The following is a 23,675-nucleotide window of genomic DNA, read 5'->3' on the forward strand; positions in this document are numbered from 1 at the left end:
AAAAGTGTGTCTTAATGAGCTGAGATTGAGTTGAGAAACTGGAGACCGTTACCAGGGAGGCAGGTCCTCAGAATTTCAACTCAGTCAATAGAGCTAGCAAGCTAGAGTTACCCATCCTGGTCTACCCATTCTGGATTCTCCCATCGATCCAATGGAGAAGCACTTAATACTTAATATCTGAACATGGAAAAGGAATGGCTGCTTTTTGCAGTGATTCTAGTAGTCTCTGAAGCACATTTCTGAAAGATTTGCACAGCCCTAGTAGATGCATATTTATGTATATTATACACCTCTCTCCTTTTTTAATTATAAGCTTATCTGAAAAAGACAATATAGAGCAATTTTACTTTCAATGAACCTATTTCAAGTATATTTTGTTGTGCTCATGCTTTCTTTGGCCTAAGCATCCTAGGCCAGTGATGGCTCACCTTTGTCCTTGCGTGCCAAAATCACACACGTGATAGCAAATGCATACATGCCCACACCCATAATGCAATGCACCCACCACCTGCGCATGCGTGGACAACCCCTCCCCATGTTCCCCCCACCCCCCCAGTGCATGAGCACAATCCCCCCCCGCACCCCATTTTGGGCCTAGCATGCCTCCCCGAAGCCTCCTGAAACAAAAAAATGGAGCGCAGGGAGGTGCTTCACCCCCATGTCCCGTTTTGTGCCTAGCGGACCTCCCTGAAGCCTCCTGAAACAAAAAATGGGGCATACGGGGATCACTGCTCTGCCCGCGCTCCCCATGCATGCGCCCATGTCTCCTGCATACTTGGCAGAGACCCAAACATCAGCTGGACGGAGGGAGGTGCACGCATGCAGTGGAGCGGAGCTGGGAAAGGACTTGCTTGCCTGCAGAGAGGGCTCCGTGTGCCATAGGGTCGCCATTACAGTCCTAGGGCCTTGGGAAAATAGTCACAGAATTAATCAAAACTGCAAAATTTGCTCAGTCCTTAAAATATTTTAACAGAAATATTCATTTGTATGATATGTTTACTACTTTAAAAGGGATAACCTTGCAACTATTACTGAAAAATGTAAGCTTGACAGAATCATTAAGCATGTGGGAATTGGAATATAAATTTTAAGTGCTCTGATTATCTGCACATGTGCTGTATATACTTACCATGTTTTCCCCAAAATAAGACAGGTCTTATTTTCTTTTTATACACAAAATATGGCTTGGGACTTATGAGGGTAGGGTTTATTGTTTTGGGGTTGCCAGGCGGCTGCTCTCTTGCTAGCGGGCTCCCAAAGAGCCAGGCACAGCCTCATGGGCGAATGGCTGTGTTGTGCTGTCGCAGCAGTGCAACACAGCACCCATGTAGCGACCACACTCATGAGCAGCCACCCGACAATCCCTTTCCAGCCGGGCACAGCGCCATTCACTGACCTAGGGGTATCACCAAGCCGTGTGAGCGTCTGTTAGAAAACATTATAGTTGGGAGCTGTAGATGCCCTCAGTTTGGGAGCTAAGACAAGTAGGACCCCAGAAGAACTTCTTGGAAGCTGGCCCACCCCTCTTGAATAATCTCCCTGAGATCTAGATGGCTACACACACACACACACACACTTTTTTAATTTATTGATTTATTTTATTTAAAATGCTTATATAGCTAAATTCTCACTTGCAGCCCACAAGTCAATCTTATCAACCTCGCCCTATCCCAGTGTTTTGGTGGAGGGGGCGGAAGCAAGCCTTGAGTGCCTTTCAGAAGTTTGTGAAATGGACAATACATAAATACAATAAAATAATAAGCAAATAAATAAAGGGTATGGCTTGCCAAATTTCAGAGGGTTGTATGGGGCATGGAAAAGTCACACATTCTACATAGATCCCATAAGATTGCAATATTTAAGGGAGGGATCTAGGGCCACTAGATCTGGTGCTATTTGATTTGGTAGAGCAGGCAGATGTCCTTAGGGAGAAGTTATCCCATAGATAACCTGACCTGTTGTAGCTCATGCAACAGGGATATAATGTCCTTAATCCTAGGGACACACATCACTGTGCACGGGTGTTTTTCAGGGGCAGCGAGATACAGAGTGCATTGCGGTAATCCAAAGAGGAAGTTTAGGAAAGCTACAAGACTTGGCTGCATACCTTATACTCGTGTGACCACTTTAATATTGTTTTAGTTTAAATTGTATTAGTAATTTTAACAGACTTCACTACTTTGAATCATGTTTGGATATGCCATGTTAGTGAACTTCCCAGAGTTTTGATTATTTGGCAATAAGTAAATGCTGGACATAATAACATTGCTCTTTAAATGAAGTTTCTTGACTTAAAATGGTGGTGACCTAAATTATGACATCTCGTTTTATCAAGTTCATCTGGACTGCAGCTTTTCTAAAATTAAACATTCTTCGTTCAATCCTGATTTGAGAAGATACAGTAAGATTAGCATCAAATCTTTTTGCAACTATGAGCAAACAAGATCTGTGTATGCTTTTGAAATAATGTTTTAGTTAGATTTAAAAAATGAAAGCTGTTTATATTTTCACATCTCAGTTTCAACATATGTATGTTTTTTGAGATGATTTCAAAAGACGACACAAAATACAGACAAAATCTACTATTTGTAGACAACAAGAAGCTAAACACAATTATTTGCTTACAACAGGTAAAGCGTTACAAAACAAACCCTTCTCTTCCAACCTTTTCACCACTACATCGAGGTCCAGATCCGAGAAAGGCTATTCTCTAAAGGCTAAATTTTTGAGAATATGCTTAAGCGGTAGGCAAACATAAAACATTACAAAATACTGCAATACTTAATTTATGTATGTATGGTCAAATTAATATAATGCAAGTGTTTTATAATAACAATAGTATCATCACCCCTAAAGCAATCACACAATATATATGGTGGATAATATAGCATTTGCCTGCAAGCAAGAACCGGTGGGACCACAAAATATACAAAAGTAATAGAAAATGAAGAAGCAAAAGTGCTCTGGGAGTTTAGAATTCCAATAGAAAAATACATGCCACACAATATCCCAGACTTAACAACTGTAAATAAGAAAGATAAAAAAATAATAATATCTGGATAGTGGATAAAGCAGTACTAGACACAGCAGAAGAAAAGAGAAAGAGAAAAACACAAAATATAAAGACCTGCAAATAGAATGACTTTGGCAAAAGAAATCAAAGATAGTAATAGGTGTCTTGGGTGCAATTACAAAACATCTGAAGCACCACTTGAATACCATTGGCATTGACAAATCACCATCAGTCAATTACAAAAGTCAGCTTTATTTGGAACATGTTACATACTGTTATGATACCTTTAACACTATCAAGCAACATCTGCCTATGCCAGGATTCAACAGATGGATGAAAGTGCCAAATCCAGTTATACATTTGACCGTGATCAACCGCAATAGTAATAATTTTAAGGATTTCTAGCAATGTTCTGGCAACTATGATCTCCCTTTGGAAGAAAGATAACCTATATTTACTGAATAAAACAATGGGCACTCAGCTAGACAAATAACTGGATAAATATGCTGACTCTGTAAACTGCTTAGAGAGGGCTGTAAAAGCACTATGAAACGGTATATATCATATTTTTCTATAAGATGCACCGGAGTATAAAACGCACCAAGATTTTGAAGAGGTAAATTTTTTAAAAAGTTTTTTTCACTTTGCAGGCCTCCTAGACCAGTGATGGCGAACCTGTGGCACGCGGAGCCATTTGTCAGGGCACTGAGTTCACCCTTTTTAAAAGCTGAGTTCACCCTTTTTGAAACCCATTTTCACCCTCCCCAGGCTCCAGAGGCTTTATAGGAACCTGGGGAGGGCGAAAACAGCCTCCCCCGCCCCCCCGGAAGCCCTCTGGAGGCGTCAGGGAAGCCTCAGGACAGTCCCTGAAGCCTTCAGAGCGCTCAAAATGACCCTCCGAGCAAACCGGAAGTGACTTCCAGTTTGCTCAGAGAGTCGTTTTGAGTGCTCCGAAGGCATCAGGGAAGCCTCCAGACGGTCCCTGAAGCCTTCGGAGCACTCAAAATGACCCTCCGAGCAAACCGGAAGTCACTTCCGGTTTGCTCAGAGGGTCGTTTTGAGCGCTCCGAAGGCTTCAGGGACTGCCCGGAGGCTTCGCTGAAGCCTCCGGAGGGCGTCCGGGGGGGCAGGGGAGGCTGTTTTCGCCCTCCCCAGGTTCCTATAAAGCCTCTGGAGCCTGGGGAGGGCGAAAAAAGCATCTAAAATGGGAGGGGGAGCGCCCGTAGTGCGCGCATGCGCACTGGGGGTTGCGCACTGCATTATGGGTGCGGCACACCCGCACATGACCTCCCTGCGCTCCCCCCACTTATGGCACGCGAGCCAAAAAAGGTTCGCCATCGCTGTCCTAGACCCTCTGCACACCTCATTTTTTTTTGTGAAAAACGGGTCATGCAGAGAGTTTGAGAGGCCTGCAAAGTGCTCCTGGGGGTTGGGGCAAAAATGAACAAAAACGGGCCCGTTTTTTGCAAAAAACAGGGCATGTATAGGTTTTGGAAGGCTTGTAGAGTGCTCCTGGTGGCTGGGTCCCCCAAAAACGAGCAAAAAACAGCCCATTTTCCATTCGTTTTTGCCCTCCTTAGCTCCCAGGAGCACTTTGCAGACCTTTCAAACCCCCTGCAAGTCCATTTCTGCAAAGGAAGTGTGGTTTCAGGAGGCCAAAAATGCTGTATTCAGTGTATAAGACCCAGATTTTCACCCTCTTTTTTTGGGGGGAAGGGTGCATTTTATACTCCAAAAAATATAAGGTGCTATTGCTATTTGGATTACTGACATTAGAATATTATGAACTAGATGAAAACCATATTATAGTAAACAAACACAAAAGCAACAAAGAGTGGCACTGTTTCAAAAATCCCCAAATAGATTTATCTATAATATCCAAAACAGAAATGAAGCTGAAACACTTATTACAACTCTCTGTTACACAAAGAGTTATACAAATTTGGGCCAATAAGATTATTGAAATCTAAGACTATCCTTCCCAACCACATCTCTCTCTTCAGTGCTAGTTGGGCTCTTCCAATTTCTTCTTCATAAATCATTGGTCTTTCAATATCAGAATCCTTCTCCCAAGGTCAGAGCCTACCTATCAACCAGACCCTCAGATATTTGATGAAAGTGATAACATTTTATTGCTTCATAAAAACTAGGTTATTTTTGTAACCAGAAAATAAAGAGACATATCCTGCTTGGGAAAAAGAATATGACCCACGGAGAAAAAATTCTGAACTACAGAGACATCACAAGGAGAATAAAGGTACATGGTGTCCAAGCTATGGTTTCTAAATGTAACATACTGGGTATGAATACTGGACATCAGAAAGTAAGAAGGAAAAAAAATTAAGCCCTTCAAGAAAATTGTTAAGAATACACTATGTTGCAAGAAGAACGAACTATTCAATATCTGACCTAATACCCCTAATTCTAGGAGTAATACTACTAGAAATACTAATAATTTGGACATTAAATAGCAAAGATCAAGAATCACTGGAGTGGATCCCATGCTTGGAAAAATAAAAAATAATTTTAAAAGGGCTTGGAATTTCCAAACACTATCTCTGATGACACAAAAACAATTATATTAGAACTCAAGGAAATAATGATGAACATACTATCCTGGCAAAATGATGCTCATTGTGTCACTCATAACCCAACACCCAACACCTAATGAATATCATATCAAATCCTACCTGGTCTCACATTGACATGAGAATAAGATTCCATTCTTGTGTTAACTCAAATGGACAACACTAAACAGGATTCAAAATAAAAGTTTTGCAATATCAGAACAGAGGAAAATCTATAGTTAAATATAATAGAGAAACCAACTGGACAGGGAAGAATGCAAAAGAATACAACAATCGATAATGCTAGAAATTTATTTCTCATGCTCAGAACTAACACATTCTGCAGATTCTGAAAGCCATTTCTAGGTCAACTGAAGTGGGCCATAAGGCTGTCTCAAATACAGGTCTGTCAGCTCTCTTTACTTTCTCATCCACTTTACATGAGTTCCAAGGTTCTGGGTGGAACTTCGGCAGATGAAAGAAGCCCAGTACTTACGTTGTCACCTCCAGTTCTTGAACTGAGAGATACTTTCCTCACTTGGAACTTTGGCATTTCAGCACGGGAAACTTTTGTGTCCTATGTCTAAAACCCTTAGTTTTCCCATTTTATCATATCAAGGTGGTTTCGAAGTGCCTGTGTTTTTACAAACCTAACACTGGAATTACAAAGATAAAAAGGATTCTACTGTCTATCTATTTACCGTGTTTTCCCCAAAATAAGACCTGGTCTTAAATTAATTTTTGCTCCAAAAAACACATTATGGCTTATTTTCTGGTTAGGTCTTATTTTGGGGGGAATACAGTACTAAACGCCTCCTGCTGACGATCTTAACTGGGGCTTATTTTTGGGGTAGGGGTTATATTACGAACATCCTGAAAAAAATCATAAGGCTTATTTTCTCATTGGGTCTTATTTTGGGGGAAACGGTATCTGAATCCCACTCAAGGTGGCAAACATATCCAACACCACTTTCTTCTCCTATTTTCCCCACAACGACGACCCTGTGAGGTGGTTTCCAAAGTGAGAATGACTGACCCCAAGTCAACCCATTTGGCTTTCATGGCTAAGGCAGGATTTGGAGGACTTCAACTCAGTCTACTGCTTTCTAGCCTAATTTCTTAACCACTAGAGTAAACAAGCACATACATACATACCTAAAAAGTAAGGACTTGAGAAAATAGATATGAGATGTTAAATTTACATAGCAAAGCTAATAAATCAAATCAAAAGAGAATTAGGAATAAAATGAATGCAAGCAGATATAGATTCCATAAAAGCAATGCTGGAAAGACTCTTTTTCCATCCACTATACTTTTTCTGCTAACTTTTCTTCTATGGTTCCAGTTTTGCTACAACTTTTGGTTTGGATCTGACAACTTGGCCCAGTCAAAAAACTTGATATCCTTGCTTCTATGAAACCCTCCACCAATGACTGCTTTGGGATAAAATCAAAACACAATAAAACAGAAGTATTAAAGGCGATCTCAGAGCATTGAGATCGCACATTGTCTCGTCGCAATATTGGCTCCTCCTTCCACCTTAATGATAATAATGTATACAATGTGTAGTGCTATGATAAGTAATAATTGGATATGAATATTGAATGGTACCCATGAAAGGAAGATTAGAAATCATTTTGGATTATATATAAAGGTTAATAAAAAAAGAACTAAGTTAGATACAGTTAAGTCTTGATTATTAGGGGGAAAATGTTATGATGCAGGATATAGTTAAATAAAGGAGGGATAATGATAACAACATATATACAGGTATGGGTACAACATAAGGAAACTGGATGTAAATTGTAAAGTGATTTGGAAAGGAGGATTAGAAAACTTTGTTATTAAATATTATGGAGGTTTAGCTAGAATAGGATATAAGGATTCAGTGTTATTGGAGGATTCTAGAAATAGTAAATAAAATGCCAGCATGTGGTTATGTATTAAATCTTGGTATATTTTATGATGGACGTTTAAACAATTATAGTCAAATGAAAATGGAGGTATGATGATGGTAACATGTATAAATATCTGAGTTAAAATATTTGAGTTAATATGAATTATGTTTGTTGACTTTAGAAGAGATGCACGTAAGCCTTTTTGTAACCAACTGATACACTTTCTACAGTATGTAAAGAAGGATGTGTTGTGTTTGTTTTGAAAATAAAAAAAATTTAAAAAACACAACAAAACAAGAACCTTCTAGGATAATTTGTTCTCTACTGAATTCACTAGACGTTGCACCTAGCCAGAAGGTAGATTATTTCACTATAGCCTATTTTCTAGGCTAGTAATTAAAAAGTCCTATCAGCATGGATAGATGTGACCTTCTCAGGAACAGATAAAATTACTGCATCAGCGTAAAAGCACTTCTTGATTGTATAGGCAAAATAACAGTGATATATGGAATAGGTATGGTTTAAACATAGTTTAACAAACTTCTAAATTCAAGATCAAAGAACCGAAAAGATTTGGAGGAACAATGGCTCTGTAATTTCTACTAATTTTGTCCTTTTCTTTCTGCTAAATAGGCATGAACGTATAGTTTGCATATAAATAAAAGATTTCACTGCTATATATAAACAACACAACACACACACACACAAACCTCCCCCCCAATATTATGATTACTGATACCGAGGCAAATATTCATATTAGAAAGTCTTCCAATATATTTTTCAACAAAAGAAAACAGTATTGCAAAATAAAGATTAGTAGAAAACTGCATATTTTCATTTTTAAGAGCTCCTAAATACCATATGTACATGAAATTACACATAAATGCTAACAATACTAATTTTAATACTGAAATATTAAAAATTAGGTTCACATAATCAAAGCAAATACTTAATTATGCGGGAACTGAACTGCTGTAACAGTTAAAAAGATTAACTTCAGATAAATTACATATACATTTTATAGAACTGGAGTATATTGCAAAGATAACTATATATAGTTTCTTCCTTATTTGAAATTCTGTCCTATTGGGCTTTCAGTTAATAAAATACAGAATAACTTCTGTTTAGATAATTGCTGAATTAAGGCCAGTGTTATAAAAGGTTATGGTGCTGTACACCCTAAAATAGATAAAAATGGAAAACATGAAAACTAAATTTTTGCTAAAGACAATCAGAAACATCATTAATTTATTGTCCATTTCTCTTGTTTACACATTTTAAGTAAGAGAGATAAGGACTGTAGCAAGAAAAATACAGGGAGATTACCACTATTTGCCACTTTCATCAGCTTAAGTCCAGTTTATGCATGTAAAATGTGACTCTTAAGAGTCATTTTTATTATTTCAGAATATAGGTTAGAACGAAGTCATCTCCCTGCCATTGTGGGTGCTTCCTGTATGTACCTGTGGAGTGGATTGGCCTAGAACTGGCCTTATACATTGTATACTATTACAGGTAGTTGTCGACTTACAATAGTTTGTTTAGTTTGAAGTTACAAAGGCACTGAAAAAAGTGATTTATGACCATTTTTCACATTTAGAACCATTGCACTATCCCCATGGTCACATGATCAAAGCCCAGATACTTGACAACTACTTCATTTTTATGACAGTGCCCTAGGATCATGTGATCCTCTTTTGCAACCTTTGACAAACGAAGTCAATGGGGAAATCCAGATTTACTTAACAACTGTGTTACTAACTTAACAATTGTAGTGATTCACCTAACAACTGTGGCAAGAAAGGTTGTAAAATGGGGCAAAATTCACTTAACAACTTTCTAACTTAGCAACAGAAATTTTGGGCTCAATTGTGATCATAAACTGAGGACTACCTGTATTTTCAGTAAATTGTTTTATCCTTCTATGTGAAAGAATGCATATTCCTTCACTTGATTTTTGTTGCATACATATGACAATGTGAGAAATCAAACTGAAACTGTAAAACTATGGTTTAAAAAACCCACAATTTTTCAATAATCTATTCATTATGCTACTAATTCACAATTCATCCATCCACCTCTAACTACATTTGAATAAGAACAAAGATAGTGAAGTTCTGTTTTCCAGTTCATGAAATATTAAACACATAAATCATATATAGGATTAGAAGTGATATTAAAATGTGTTCATTTTTCAGATTTTCAGTTTGATATTATACCATGCTTTTTGAATGTTCAAACCTGGTAACCAAACATTAACTATACTTAATTTTTTCCAGTATAAGGAGAACATACTGGCTTTTTAAAAAAGTATTTTAAAATCATATGATATCAGGCAGAACTGTATTATTTTCCTTGATGGTCACAGCTGTTTCAATTTGTACATGTATATCGTACATCAATTGTGTTGATCTGTCCAATAGTGAATTTACACAGAATAGCTGCTCTGAAAGGAAGAAAAATAAAAAAGGCATTTTCATTTAATAATAAGTGTCATATGCAACATTTTTCTAAAGATGTACTTGCTTAGCATATACCTTTAACATGTATTAGTAAAAAGCTTCTATATGTATGCAATCAATCATCAGATACAAAACTATGAGATACAAAATATTTATGCAGAAGTATAGGCCAAACAGGAGACCACTATAACACAAAAATATGTGTAACCTTGAAGTTGGTTTTATTTTAAGACTTAGAGCATTTGAAAACAACTGCTCACACAACCCCTGGAAACAAGTACAAATAACACATATAAGTAGAATAATCTTACAAACTGTATATATTTTAGAGTGAATTTTTAACAATTGCATTTAATTCTTTGCTGTTATATGATGCTTATAGGAAGTCTATATTTCAATCTGTACAGCCCCCTCCCCCATAATTAATAAATCCAATTTTCAATACCACAATGGGCATGGAAAGCATGGTTATCTGAAGTTTCTTTAAATATGTAGATTGATAGTTAATTTAAAGCAGTTTTGATAATCACATAATTCTTTGGGTGTGCATTTGATTCTTTCACATCACAATTACTGGTGAAAGTAATTCAGTAATTTTATTTTATATGGTTTCTTGGCATTTTACTTTTATATTTCACGTTAATACATTTGGTATTTGATAATTTTAATATAACCTGAACATTGAAACAGATTTTGGAAAAGATTTCTGAAGGTGCCAGTTAGTTTTTCTCTAACTTTAGAAGGAATTAAAATTAATATTACAGCTCTACGGTTGGTGTGTGTGTGTAAAGTACTGAAACATATTTGTTTTCACATTCAGTCTTAACTAGAATATGCTTCAAATATCAAGGTCAAAGAGATTTAAACAATTTTATCTGTTATGATTGTGTTATACACTATTCTTAATTAATCTTTAATTATTCTTAATTAAATTTAGCATTTATAAAAGAACATTCATGCTTTCCACAAGCACTAGAAGCGCTATTGTTTGTTTTGAAAAAAATGTTTCTAGAACCATTTATTTTATAATGTATATGACTTGAAATCGTTGGAAAAGTGACACTTTAGAAGCTCATCTTTCCTATAATTCAATACATTTCGGTTTTAGCCACAAACAATTAGACCTAGAATAAATTGGGGGTAGGGTGGGATTTGGAGAAATTATATTTTTTATTGTTAGTCTGTAAAAATAGGTAAAAATAAAACATTGTATAGAAGATGTGAGAAAGATTTTATCTCTTATTTATCACTTTGAACAGAAGACACTTACAGCCGGGCTTAGTAAGTACTAAGCCAGATAATGAAAGGTTTTATAATTTTCAGACTCAACTCTTAAGGTAAACATGCTCTAAAACTTTTCAGAAAAATATTATACAGGGCCGACAGATGTCAAAATCTCTAAGCACAATGAAGTATTCTGATTGTTAAAGTACAAATCTTTTATTCAAAGATTTTCTAATTTTCCAATACTAGAATATTTTGGACAATATCTGATCACAAAGGAGTAATAAAAGAGACGAGTTTCTAAATGCTATGTTAATCATAAACAATTATACCTAAGGCACTGCAATTTAAGCTCTCTGGCAACAGGAAATGTTCAACTGGTATCACAGTCCTGCATTAAAACTCAGACTTAAGTGCACCCAAAATAAAAGGCTTTGCATGGATTTTCGTTGAAGCCTTACAAATGATTACACAATTTCCATATTTATTTGCATCAACATCAAAGCACAGAGAACTTCCTCTTTATTATCAAAACTGATATATCACCTTAAATACTGTACTGTAATACCAAATTTAATACTCCTAATTACATAGATATGCATATGCCGACTAGATTCTTTTAAATTTAAATTTAGTTATATAAGATGATTTTAAATTAAAATACCTCTTAAGCCTGGCCATGGACATCTCATTTGTACATCATAGTAGGGGACTAGCCATTGCATTCACCTTACCAACAAAGGAGCACTTTAGGATTATACCTATTTCCTGATCCCAAATACAGGCAAAGCCAGCTTTGCACCGTGTTTCTAAAACAAACAAACAGAAATAAAAAACCATAGAACCTTTAGTTGATCTTATTTCATCAACATTCTCACTGCCTTTTTATCCAATTTAATTTAGACTTTCTTTTTGCTATTCAACGTTTGCCAGCTCTGAGATTACTACCTTAAAATAAAAAGTTCAATTAATGGACAGGTAATACCCTCAGTTCCCTCTTTATTTCTTACAGGATCCCATAGGCACAAACTGTGCACTAGTTAAAGCAATCTACCCTAGTTATTAAATAAAATGAACTGCCTTACTTTTAATGAATATAAGGTTTCAGAAACATTTGTTCAAACTGTAATTAATATGAAATATATCCTTTTGATATATAACATGGCTTTCTTTTTAATAAAAAAGCCAATGCATTTACATTATATATTGTCAAAATATTTTACAAATCATTGTTTTTGTTTCCTCAGGATATTATTTAAAGGGAAGGAGTAAATAATAAGCTTTTAATATAAGAAAAGCAAAAGCTTCACACACATTTCTAACCCAAGTCAAAATTCATTGTTCTCTTTTTCATGGACTAATCAATTTTAGTTCTTCATTTTTATCTTTTATTTTTTCCCTAATAGCTAAGTTAATCAATTTGTGCCATAATATATAAATGTATTGTCCCTGATTTCTTTACAGCTAGTGACCTATAAAAATCTTTAGCTCCCAAAAGTGTTTTGCAGATTAAATAAGATAAAATATAAACATGCGATACATTTGAGTATCGCTGCCATGACCAGTGCACAGTAAATGAATGCATTTTTTTAAAAAAAACTTTTTTTCTTATGATAATATAGGACTGATACCTTATAAAAAGTGTTAAATATATTCAAATATATATATGTGTGTGTCTTAAATTACAGAATTATATTTTATGCATCTTTGTTTTAAAAGACAACCCAGTGTACTGAGATTTAGACAGAAACACAAATGTGCACATGTTCGCATACATACAGAGGTATGCACACCCCACTCAGTCCTCGAATATCTCTGAGAGAAGAGCCGGAGTAGAAGCAGAAGACGGATAATTTCCTTTCCAAAACATACCAGCCAATTTTACAGAAATTGATCCCATCAATGATTCAGCCTAGCATATTATTTCTAGCAACACTTTTCTCCCCCTAAACCCCAATGACATTGAAAAAAATACTGCATTGCAGCATTTGCCAGTGTATCAGAGGGTATTCTGTCAGATGCCCCAAAGTCAAAGGCGTATAATTACATAGTAAATGCCATACAATAAGGAAACTGAGAGACTCCATGCTAAACATGTATATTGATTAATTCCAAGTACATTCAGCGTAGCTCATCCATTATGTTGTTCAAGATCATATGAAATGCAAGAATTAACCACTAGTGCCTACATATTAAGTTACTTTATGAGTCAATCGTCCTGATAACCTAGAACCATAAGCTCTCCACAAGCCAAGCAAAAAGAAGACACAGTGAAACATATGGAGCAACTCCTCACAACAATGATAATACTAAGTATTTCTAAGTTTGAAAAGCATAATTCAGGGAGACCACAGTATGGAAAAAGAAATGAAAATTATTCAGGAGTTATATATTAAGGTACCCGAAGAGTAAAACTATCTATCAAAGTTCAAGTTTGATTTTCAGAACTATTGCACATGAGGAACTGAATATGACCATGCCATCCCTTTGAGGCTATTTATTAAATCTCTTTTTAAAAATAATTTTCCAATAGAGGTTGATTTGATCCTTCTTTAATTTAACAGAGCTCAACAATAGTAAGATACTTACAAAAAATGGGGGGGGAGCGCAGGGGGAAGGAGAAATAAACCAAAGAAAGGATGTTTGCCCAACAATAAGAGCATCTCTCTATGCTCTTCACAGTTAAGTGTGCCAACTTCATTAGTTAAGTATAGAACAGTAGGAAGAATGTACCCTTTTATACATCCGCAACATACCTTACTATTACATTTCATCCATTTCAGTTTTTCAATAAATGTCTTAATGCTGTAATAATAGTAAATAATTCATTGATTTTATAGAAATTTTCTTGAATCAAGAGACTTCATAGATTTTTATGTATTGAAAAATCTATTTCTGCATAATATCTAGAACCTGTGCATATTATATTAATTTATGGACAGTTGAATATATGAGAGTTTGGGATTAGGATGGCAAAAGAAAAACAAACTCTGCAAACTTTTGCCAATAGATTTTAAAGGGGAAAATAGAGCAAGAGGGAAGCAATACGGAGAATAATAAAACAAAAGAACTGCTTGCTGCAACTATTCAAAGATGAATGTAGTGAGGGGAGGTTCTGGATAATTTAAATGCAGTATGAAAATTAGACAAATTAAAATATTTATAGGCATTTATATTAAAAATATTATCAGAGATTACAGAATCTACATAACTTGTTTTTCTTACACAGAAGGCCAATCTCTTCTTCGACAAAAACTAAAGAAGCATTATTCTACAGAACAGATTTAAAACAAGGTGAATTTTGCATATTTTACAAATTTTATAGCATTTCTACTTAAGCCCATCTTGCAAGTTTAGGATATACTAAGTGAAAGGTGAAATTTGCCAAGCCTAACCAGTGCGATACAGCTTAGTGATACTATAAAAATTAAATAGGATAGAAGCAGTTTAATAATAAACTGTTATGTATATAAATACTGTATAAAAGAAACTATACTTTTTCTTACCCAATTCAACTCATGGCATTTCATGCCACATATAAATCACAATACTTTCACACATTTTCTATACTTATGAGTAAGTTTCTCTACTGTTTTGAACTGACATTTAATGAATACTTTGAGAATGAATTTTCAGATCAACTATTTCCATTCAGCATCTTTTGTTACAATGTACTATTTCCTGTCTTCAATGTATATTCATGCATATAGAATTTATATCAGTAATAAAATAGTTAAACAACCCCCACTCTTAGGAAAAGAAAGAATGAAGAAAAAGAACAGATACCCCGTTATGATATGTGCTTCTGTGGGCATATATGTCTGTGTGGGTTATAGCTATATAAGCCAATTTAAAAATAGAGGAATTGAATGTTTATTCATATAGAAAAAATAAAGTTGCGGCTGCCACAAAGAACAGCAAAGATAATTGAGGTAGATCCAGAATTTGTTTTTTTTTTCAGTGTTTGCAGTATTCCCACATGATTGCCACCTGCTCCCCCACTCAGCTTCCCCTATCCTCGTTTCCCCGGCAACCTTTCACTGGCTTTTCCTCCAGCTATCGCTTTCAGTTCGGCTGCTCAGTCTAATCTTATTTGTTTTACACCCATCAAAACAAGCAGCTAGACAAAGAAAATCCAACAAGAATAGGCAAAAGACCATAGCTTTGTTTCTGAGTTTATAATAAGTATTCGGGGGGGGGAGGGGTGCCTGTAAGATATTTAATTTGAACAAAAATAGGAGGGATGAGTTGAATGTTAATGCTTCTTTCTTCTACTCTTTCCTCCATCCTCATGATTTGCTTCATTCTGCCAAGACTTAAAAGTCTACATTTGATCTAGCCATTTTGCACAATCTATAAGAACAGCAGTAAGAGCAAGAAAGGGTGTGGGAGCTAGGGGGGGAAATATCAAGACAGTTTTGGATTTTTTTAAAGAAAAGAGTATGCTAAAAATAGAAATACTACTATCACATTAACGGATTTAACTTCCTTCCACAGAAAAGAAAGCTCTCTTGTTTCACAGCAGCCTTAATATTCCATGGAAACAGTCCATGTAGTCATTCGATTCCTGTTCAACTTATCACTTGCGTAGCACAAATGAAGATTAAAGGGCATCATATGCTGAGCATATAGTACAAAGACACTGTGGCTGTCAGCAGCGATCAGCCCAATGCCTGCTTACCAAACGAAGCATTCTATGCCATGACACTCGTCTGTATTTATACAATAGTTGTACATACACATTATATGCCCAGGTGCCCTCATTAAAATCCAAGATAGCCTATAATTTTATTTATAATTCACAATCTGCTATCCTAAGCAAGCACAATTCACGAGCCGCACAAAGCCTCAAAGCAGAGTGTTCCTAGTGTTCACTTACCATTTTCAAGCCATTCCACTCCATCTGTGATCACAAAGATGGACCCTTACAGCCCCTCACCGTGTCAAAAGCAAAAAGAATGTTATGTAAAAGCTGACATTCCTTCTTACAGAACTCCTGCCCAACGATGCAACACATCGGCATATACTAGGCGCTGCTACACATACAAGCCGCCTCCTCTTTTTATGAGGTCATGACAGGAAACTCTTTGAAATACAATATGCAGCATTTATTGAAGCTCCTATAAATCATTATCTTTAAAAAAAAATTTACCGTTGTCTACTGCGCAATACACCAAACCAAAACAGTATCTCTTTCAAGGCACTACCTCTCTATATAATTTCTTTTTGAAGGATTCCATTTTGCATATGCATTACCCACATGTGAATGTGAGAAATTTTACCACCCCAGCCCCCTCCTTCAGCATTTCTGTTGCCCAATGCAATCTTGGATATATTTAAAGCAAAACTTATAACCAACATTAAATGGTAAAAATACACCATTACTACCCTTTATTAAACGCTAGGCAAGTAGTTACATATGTGAAAAAGAAAAAAAAAGAAAGGAAAGCTGTGAAATGACAGGAGAAAGACATTTAACAAGCAAAGCAAGGGGAGCAAACTAAACTAATGTGATAACACAGACTGATAAAAACGCAGACTTGTAGAAAGGGATATGTTCTATACACAAATTATGAAAGACTGCTGTAACAAACAAAATTTTAAAAACTACTAATACCTACCATAACCATTCTTAATGGCAAATAATGGGTCTTGCAAGGCTTCAATTCCTCTAAAGATCTGATATGGTTTCAGGGAATTAAATGCTTTATTGTATCTTTTTCAAAAAAAAAAATCCACAAAATATACAGGGCAGATATATGATGCAGCAAAAAAAGAAGAAAACCCAAACCCAAGCACTGTGCCTCAAGCCCCCTGAATTTAGAATGTAGATAGCAACTGAATAGAGCCTTGATGAAATTGGCTAGCAGCTTCTTCTTTTTACATCCATTTATGGGACCATCTGTCAGCTGAAAGCGAGATGCGATTGGCTAGGGAAACTAAAGGAGGCGTTGCAACATCAGGTGCTATTGAAATTAGCTACTGCCAGATTGACAATGTTAATGATTTGGTGACCTCTACAACAACAGAGACCAGATTTCTGAACTGCAGCTTGTGTCTAGTAATTAAGGGACAGTTGAAGAACATTACAAATGCATGGATTTTGCCCACCCCATCCCACACATGCAATATACATAGAGGGGAAATTCAGGCCACACCTAGAGTTTGAACACACTGACCTGTAGATGTTATACTTCAATCATGTTTCAAACTCAGTATTTCTCTTAAATACAGAATGTTTTAGCCACCCTTATAATTCCAGACAAATGCAGATTTAATTTTCTTTCCAGATTCAAAATATGAAAAAACTTACTATGTGTTGTAATTATTTTACTCATGTTAGTTTGCTAAATTCACGACTTACATTAACTATATAAGGTATCTTTAGATTTAGAAATAACAGCTTATATATTTAATAAATGACAATTATAATAAATGTTGCTATGTATTTCATAAAGCCGGTGTACTTATATAGAAAATGAATATTTAATGAGATGTATAACTGTTCTGATGTAAAACTAAGAGTAAAAATGATCTGACACATAATCTTTAGTCTTTTAAAGTCCAGCTACAACTAGAATTGCAATATATATATATATAAAATTAAATTTCACATATTAAAATTGCTTTCATCAAATCAATCTATATGGTCCTATGAGCATAAAGCTTAGATAATTAATTAGAATGCACTCATATTAACTGGGATCAACAATTCTTTATAAAATGTATGCATTGTAAATTCTTATATTACAAATATAAATGAAACACAACCTTAAGTAGTATTTATTGTGAAAAGCAAAATTTCCATATATTAAAGCAAACCATTAGCATGGACTACATTGTGAGTTTATATTCCATTGACATCCCAGTATTATTAAACAATAGTAATATTTTTTTAAAAATGCAGACATGAGTTTTAAAAGAATTGAGTAACCCCTCCTGAAAAATGAAGAAGTTAATGTAATACTTGTGAATAGTTTAAATAACTGCTAGCTTGCATTACCTTCTCTTGCACATTTAATGTTGATTTGAATTCAAATAAATGACAGTTAACTGAACATTTTCAAAACTGAAAATTCAAAATATACAAAGAAAGAATAAATTCAAGGTCATAATGAGATGCATCCCAATTGTAAGGTTATATGTTCACAGATAAAGTTTCATTTGTAATGCTAATCTTAAATTAAACCTTCACTGAGGTTAAAAAAAATTAAACAGGGAATTAAGAATTTTCAACCTTTCCTACACAATAACACACTTCTTTAGGCATTCGGTAATGAAGAAGATACAGCTTTTTGTCTGGAAAAGTCAGCAATAGTAGAAAGTATTAAAAAAAAGCTGTCTGGCCAATATAAAAAACCCCATATATTCCATATTGTACATTATCATCCAAAACTAGACAAAGAACATGGAAAGATAAAAAATAATAATAAAGGAAACAAGAAGAAATATACAAGTGTCTATAGAGGCCTCTCTTTAAAGACACAGGCATTATTCTATTGTTGGGGGAGGAATCAGTCTTATTATCAGATTTCCAATAGGTCTATTCATCTTTCAGGATGGGGGGCTGCCTACTGCATGACCAACAGGGCAGAATTTGTAAACATACATTTTTTTCTAAAATCTTTTAAGCATCAATAAGAAAAGCTATTATTTCATGCAAGCACCCTCCCCGCAAACTGGACTCAAAAATGCTGCTAATCCATTTTCAAATCAAATGAAACAGCACTGCTTCTCCCCCCCCCCCCTTTTCTTTCTTACCATAAATGAGCAGTTTCTGGACTCATTAATGACAGTTTCCCTTAAAAGAAGTGATCTCATAACACTGTGTCCCTCTCCACCATGCATACATCCTAAAGATTGCGGGTATCTTAACATCAGGAACCGCCAGCAAGCTTTCTCATACACAGCCCAGATGGACTATACTTGAAGCCAATTCAGCGTTAATAACTACCTACTCTGTGCCTTACGTGGTTTAATGTCCTAGGCAACAGCAGCTGATTAAAACTACAAATAAAAGACAATCCTGCTATCCAAAATGATTGAAGGGATTGTCCTTAGAAATAAAGCGAAGGATGATATCTATTTCTTTTTGTTCTTTCTTTTAAATCTCAGTTTGAGGATGAAATCCTTTCTAAGCAAATGGAGAAGGAAAAAGAAAAGAAAAAGAAAATACTGCCCAGAAGATGTGACAAAATATTACCTCATTATTTAACAAAGCAGCACTAAGCGTCCTGGTGATTTCAAACATCTTGCCACAGATTTTGGTTTTAGAGGAACAGAAAAAGAATCCTTTGCAAGTCCAGTCCTCTATCTGCACAGAGGATATCAATTTTCCTGCACAAAACAATATTATCTCCCTGGAGTTAACACATTAAAACATCAAGTCAGTGAGCTGCATTTTCCCTCTTAGCATACGGAATAGACTCCCTCTGTAACATGTACTGCTCTCTTTGCTAGAATAGCCTGCTGCCCCAAACATGGTTGTTACTTAAACTATTCTTTAAAGTAACAGTTCACTCTCTAACCACCAGGTGGGCAGTGTGGAATGATTCAAAATGAACATCTTGAGATTGCTGTTGAATAGGATAAAGCTGATTCTTCAGACACACACAAGGCTAAGTGTTGTTAGAAATGAAGAAGAGTGGTGTGCAATCTTTTACTTCTTATATTGTTAAAATATAATCATGCCTCCGCAAAAAGTACATGGTATTTAAAAATTATTTAGAATACAATCATATCCATGCTCACCTTGAAGTAAGCCCTATTGAATTCTACAAGCTTTACTAATGAGTAGGCATGCATAACCTTACCCTGTTCCCCAGGACATCCCATCTTTTTTTTAGTGCTGCTTTGAAATTCTTACTTGGCTTTTATGGTCATGGACTAAACTGATAGCTGAGGACAAAATAATATTAATTTAAGACTCAGATAAAATTTAGTTGTCATTTTTTTCCTATATGCTTTATGATTCTAAACAAGAACTCTTTTCAGATTGTAGCAGCTGGCAGGAAATAATACCTCTGTGTGGAACAGCAAGGCCATATTACAGTATGCTAATTCAAAGAGAGTGTAAACATAACGCAAAAGACTAGCGAAATTGTGTATTAGCATCACTACTAATAAATGCTGTGTTACATCACTGTCAAATTGTTATTAAGCATGGCATTTCACAAAATATAAGGTCCCTGCCTCAAGGAGCTTGAAATGTAATGTTTGACGGGGTGGCAGCAATAAAGGAAGGGGGTAGTGATGGATAAAAGAATGTATGCTTATTAGCTTCAGTAGGAAATAGGAAAGGTTTCAAGGCAGGGAATGTGCAAAACTTAATATACCTGAAAAGGCCATTTTAAGTGTTCTAAATTTGGAGGGGGAAACACTTTGCTTATCTCCAACTCAGAACAAAACAGTGGCAGTTTGTTCTCTCCCTCCCTCTCTCTCTCTCTGTATGTATGTATCTGCATCCCATCAACTTGTTTTCTTTCAAATTCCTTCAACCCATGGAGACTTGAAGAAACGGTAATGAATGAAATTGAAGACATAGGTGCCTTCCCAGCTGTGTTGTGGAACTAGTTGCGAGGAAGAGCCAGTTAAACAGGTTTAGAGAAATTTTTGAGAAGCCCTATTACGGTTTACTAATGTCTGTACATTCTTTGCTTCCAGCAGGCTATCCTACTCTTTCCTTCCTTAGTTTGGCTGCAGAAGCAAGAACTGTTCAGTGCATGTACATTATGATATGTTGTTGAGCTTTCATGCTGCAAAGGTAGAAGCTATGCTGGCTTGTTTATTGAGCTTTACAGGCATAGTAATATGTATTTGGAACTATTAAATTTCCTAACTTTCATTTTAATAAATAAAATTTACTAAATTTCCGAACAGTGAGAACAATTAACCAGTGAAGCAGCTTGCCTATAGAAGCTGTGGGTACTGAATCAGTGGAGGCTTTTAAGAAGAGACTGGACGCCAGTTGCCTGAAATGGTATAGGGTCTCCTGCTTGAGCAGGGGGTTGGACTAGAAGACCTCCAAGGTCTTGCAATTAACTCTTATATATTAACTTTGTTTTTTTCCTTAGGCAACTAGGACCACATTAAAAAAACTCAACCAAATAATATATCAAATTTTAATCAGGAGCAGGCATATGGTCTGCTAAGCAATTCCCAGTTATTATAAGACAGACTGATATACCTGCAGCTCTTCTTTTTTGCAATGGTAATGCTTTCTATTCCAATTCAGTAGATGTCTACTGCAATGTAGCATTGAAGTACAGTATGCCAAATCATTATGTAAATGCTGAAAATTAATCAAATGCAAATTAATTAGAGAGATTTTAAAAATAGTTGGAAATTATACTACCTGCATCTAAGTATGATTATTGAAAACAAGGGCAAACTTACAAAATGAACCTTAGAAGTTCAAGTAATTAAGTCCCTTTAAGTTTGTTTTTGTTTTTCAATTTTTAATCATAAGCAATCAATGTCACTTAAATACCTGATCATATACTGGGTTCAAAGGGTTGTTTAAGCTTGATTGATGTTACAAGTGATTGGGTTTGCACCACAAGCTAAGCCATAAATCATAGTTTACGAATCACAATGATTGGGTTCACAGAACATGTTAAAGCAAAACAAAGCAAGTCACACAATTACCGTATGCCACATGTGAATACAGTTCAATGGTCTTAAAAATTCTAAGACAGTAAGACCCCTTTCATGTTTATGTATCAAAGTCTCTTACATTTCAGGCTGTCAAAGACAGACATTCTTCCACAAAGCTAAATCAACTTAGAACTACACATTAAAATTCAAATTAATCTGCTAAATTACAGCTGTGCTTCTCTTTCACTTTTTAGATGCATTGGGCTCAATTCCTGTTTGGTTTCTTCTCCATTTTTAACCTTTCCTTAGCGGTGGCGCAGTGACTAAGATGCTGAGCTTGTCGATCAGAAAGGTCAGCAGTTCAGTGGTTCAAATCCCTAGTGCCACTTAATGGAGTGAGCTCCTGTTACTTGTCCCAGCTTCTGCCAACCTAGCAGTTCGAAAGCATCTGTGCGCCTTTACCGTTTAGTCATGCCGGCTATATGACCACAGAGACGTCTTTGGACAACGCTGGCTCTTCTGCTTTGAAACGGAGATGACCACTGCTCTCTAGAGTTGGGAACAACTAGCACATACGTATGTGTGAGGGAAACCTTTACCTTTACTTTAGCTCTGATACTTTTCCTTCTGACAGTGTTCCTTATTAAGATTTTATTCAAAATCACTGTATCAAACTCAACCAATTGTCTGAGCCTTTCAATTGCTATTACTTCAATAATTATTTGTAAAATATCTCTCGCATGTACCTAACATTTATGTATTCTGTATTTAATCAGTATTGTAACAAGATTCAGAAGATTCCTGATATGATTTCAAGGACAGTTACACTCAATGGACACAGCTAATATTAATAGGCCACTCCGCCAACTTAATTTTAAGAGCACACGCTTATGATACCATCTCAAGATAATAAGATTTATAAAGGAGAGATTATCAATCTCTCCCATTAAGTCTAGTGAAGGTCTAAGCCCTTATTATTTGAATGGCAAAGGACAAACAAATATATAATTGAGAACTGAAACTAAAAGCAGTAAATAGTAAATAGGATTTGAAAGCTGCAGAAATGGGCCCAAAAGGATGCCTATTTCTGTTTTTTATTCAGTGACTCTGGGAGGTTCACCTGGAGGGTCTCCTTACCTCAATCCTCTGAATCATTTGAGACGATATGCAAGTTTGACCATGATATTTCTTATCACTGATTCTACAGATAGTCCTCGAGTTACGACTACAGTTGAGGCCAAAAGTTATGTTGCTAACAGAAACATTTAAGTGAGTTTGCAGGATTTTACTTGTCTTGCCACAGTTGTTAAGTGAATCTTTGCATTTGTTAAGTTAGTAACATGGCTAAGTGAATCTAGATTCCCTATTGACTTTGCTTGTCAGAAGGCCGCAAAAGGGGACACAGCAACCATCATAAGTATGAATCACTTGCGAAGCAATTTTGATCACATGACTGTGAGGATGCTGCAATGTGTGAAAAATGATCGTAATTCACTGTTTTCAGCACTGTTGTAACTTTGAATGGTCACTAAATGAACTGTTGTAAGTTGAGGACTACCTGTACATAATATATACATAAATTAAATAATATTAATCTTAATGTAGACCTTGAGGCTGCTGCAGTTATTTCTTCTCTTCCTTGTTACAACTGTCCATTTATTCTTGCTGACTAGTTTCTGTTGCTATGAAATTTATCTAGTTTTAATATATATGCCTTCTCGTCTTACCTGTATACTGCTTAATGTTCTTACTTGTATACTTACTTCTATAGAGCCACAGTGGCGCAGTGGTTAGAGTGCAGAACTGCAAACTACTTCTGCTGGTCACGGGCTGCCAGCAGTTTGGCAGCTCGAATCTCATCAGGCTCAAGGTTGACTCAGCCTTCCATCCTTCTGAGGTGGATAAAATGAGGACC

The 23,675-nt window shown here is 35.7% G+C and overlaps 1 protein-coding gene across 7 annotated transcripts in view; it reads right to left on the reverse strand.

Moving 5' to 3' along the window:
- Nucleotides 1-23,675, reverse strand: part of ELAVL4 (ELAV like RNA binding protein 4) — a 123,737-nt gene that overhangs the window by 72,141 nt on the left and 27,921 nt on the right. Inside the window, exon 1 of one of the 7 annotated variants that reach the window (XM_081949323.1) lies at nucleotides 19,368-19,501. The exons of 4 other annotated variants lie outside the window; for them this stretch is intronic. In XM_081949323.1, the coding sequence (XP_081805449.1) occupies nucleotides 19,368-19,415 (48 nt within the window). In that variant the 5' untranslated portion in view covers nucleotides 19,416-19,501. Of the gene's footprint in view, nucleotides 1-16,043; nucleotides 16,174-16,785; nucleotides 17,008-19,367; nucleotides 19,502-23,675 lie in introns of those variants that run through there. 2 more of the 7 variants (XM_081949325.1, XM_081949324.1) reach the window with 2 other exon arrangements.

Source organism: Natrix helvetica, assembly GCF_964273705.1.
Source record: "Natrix helvetica genome assembly, chromosome: 3".
Taxonomy (NCBI): Eukaryota; Metazoa; Chordata; class Lepidosauria; order Squamata; family Natricidae; genus Natrix; species Natrix helvetica.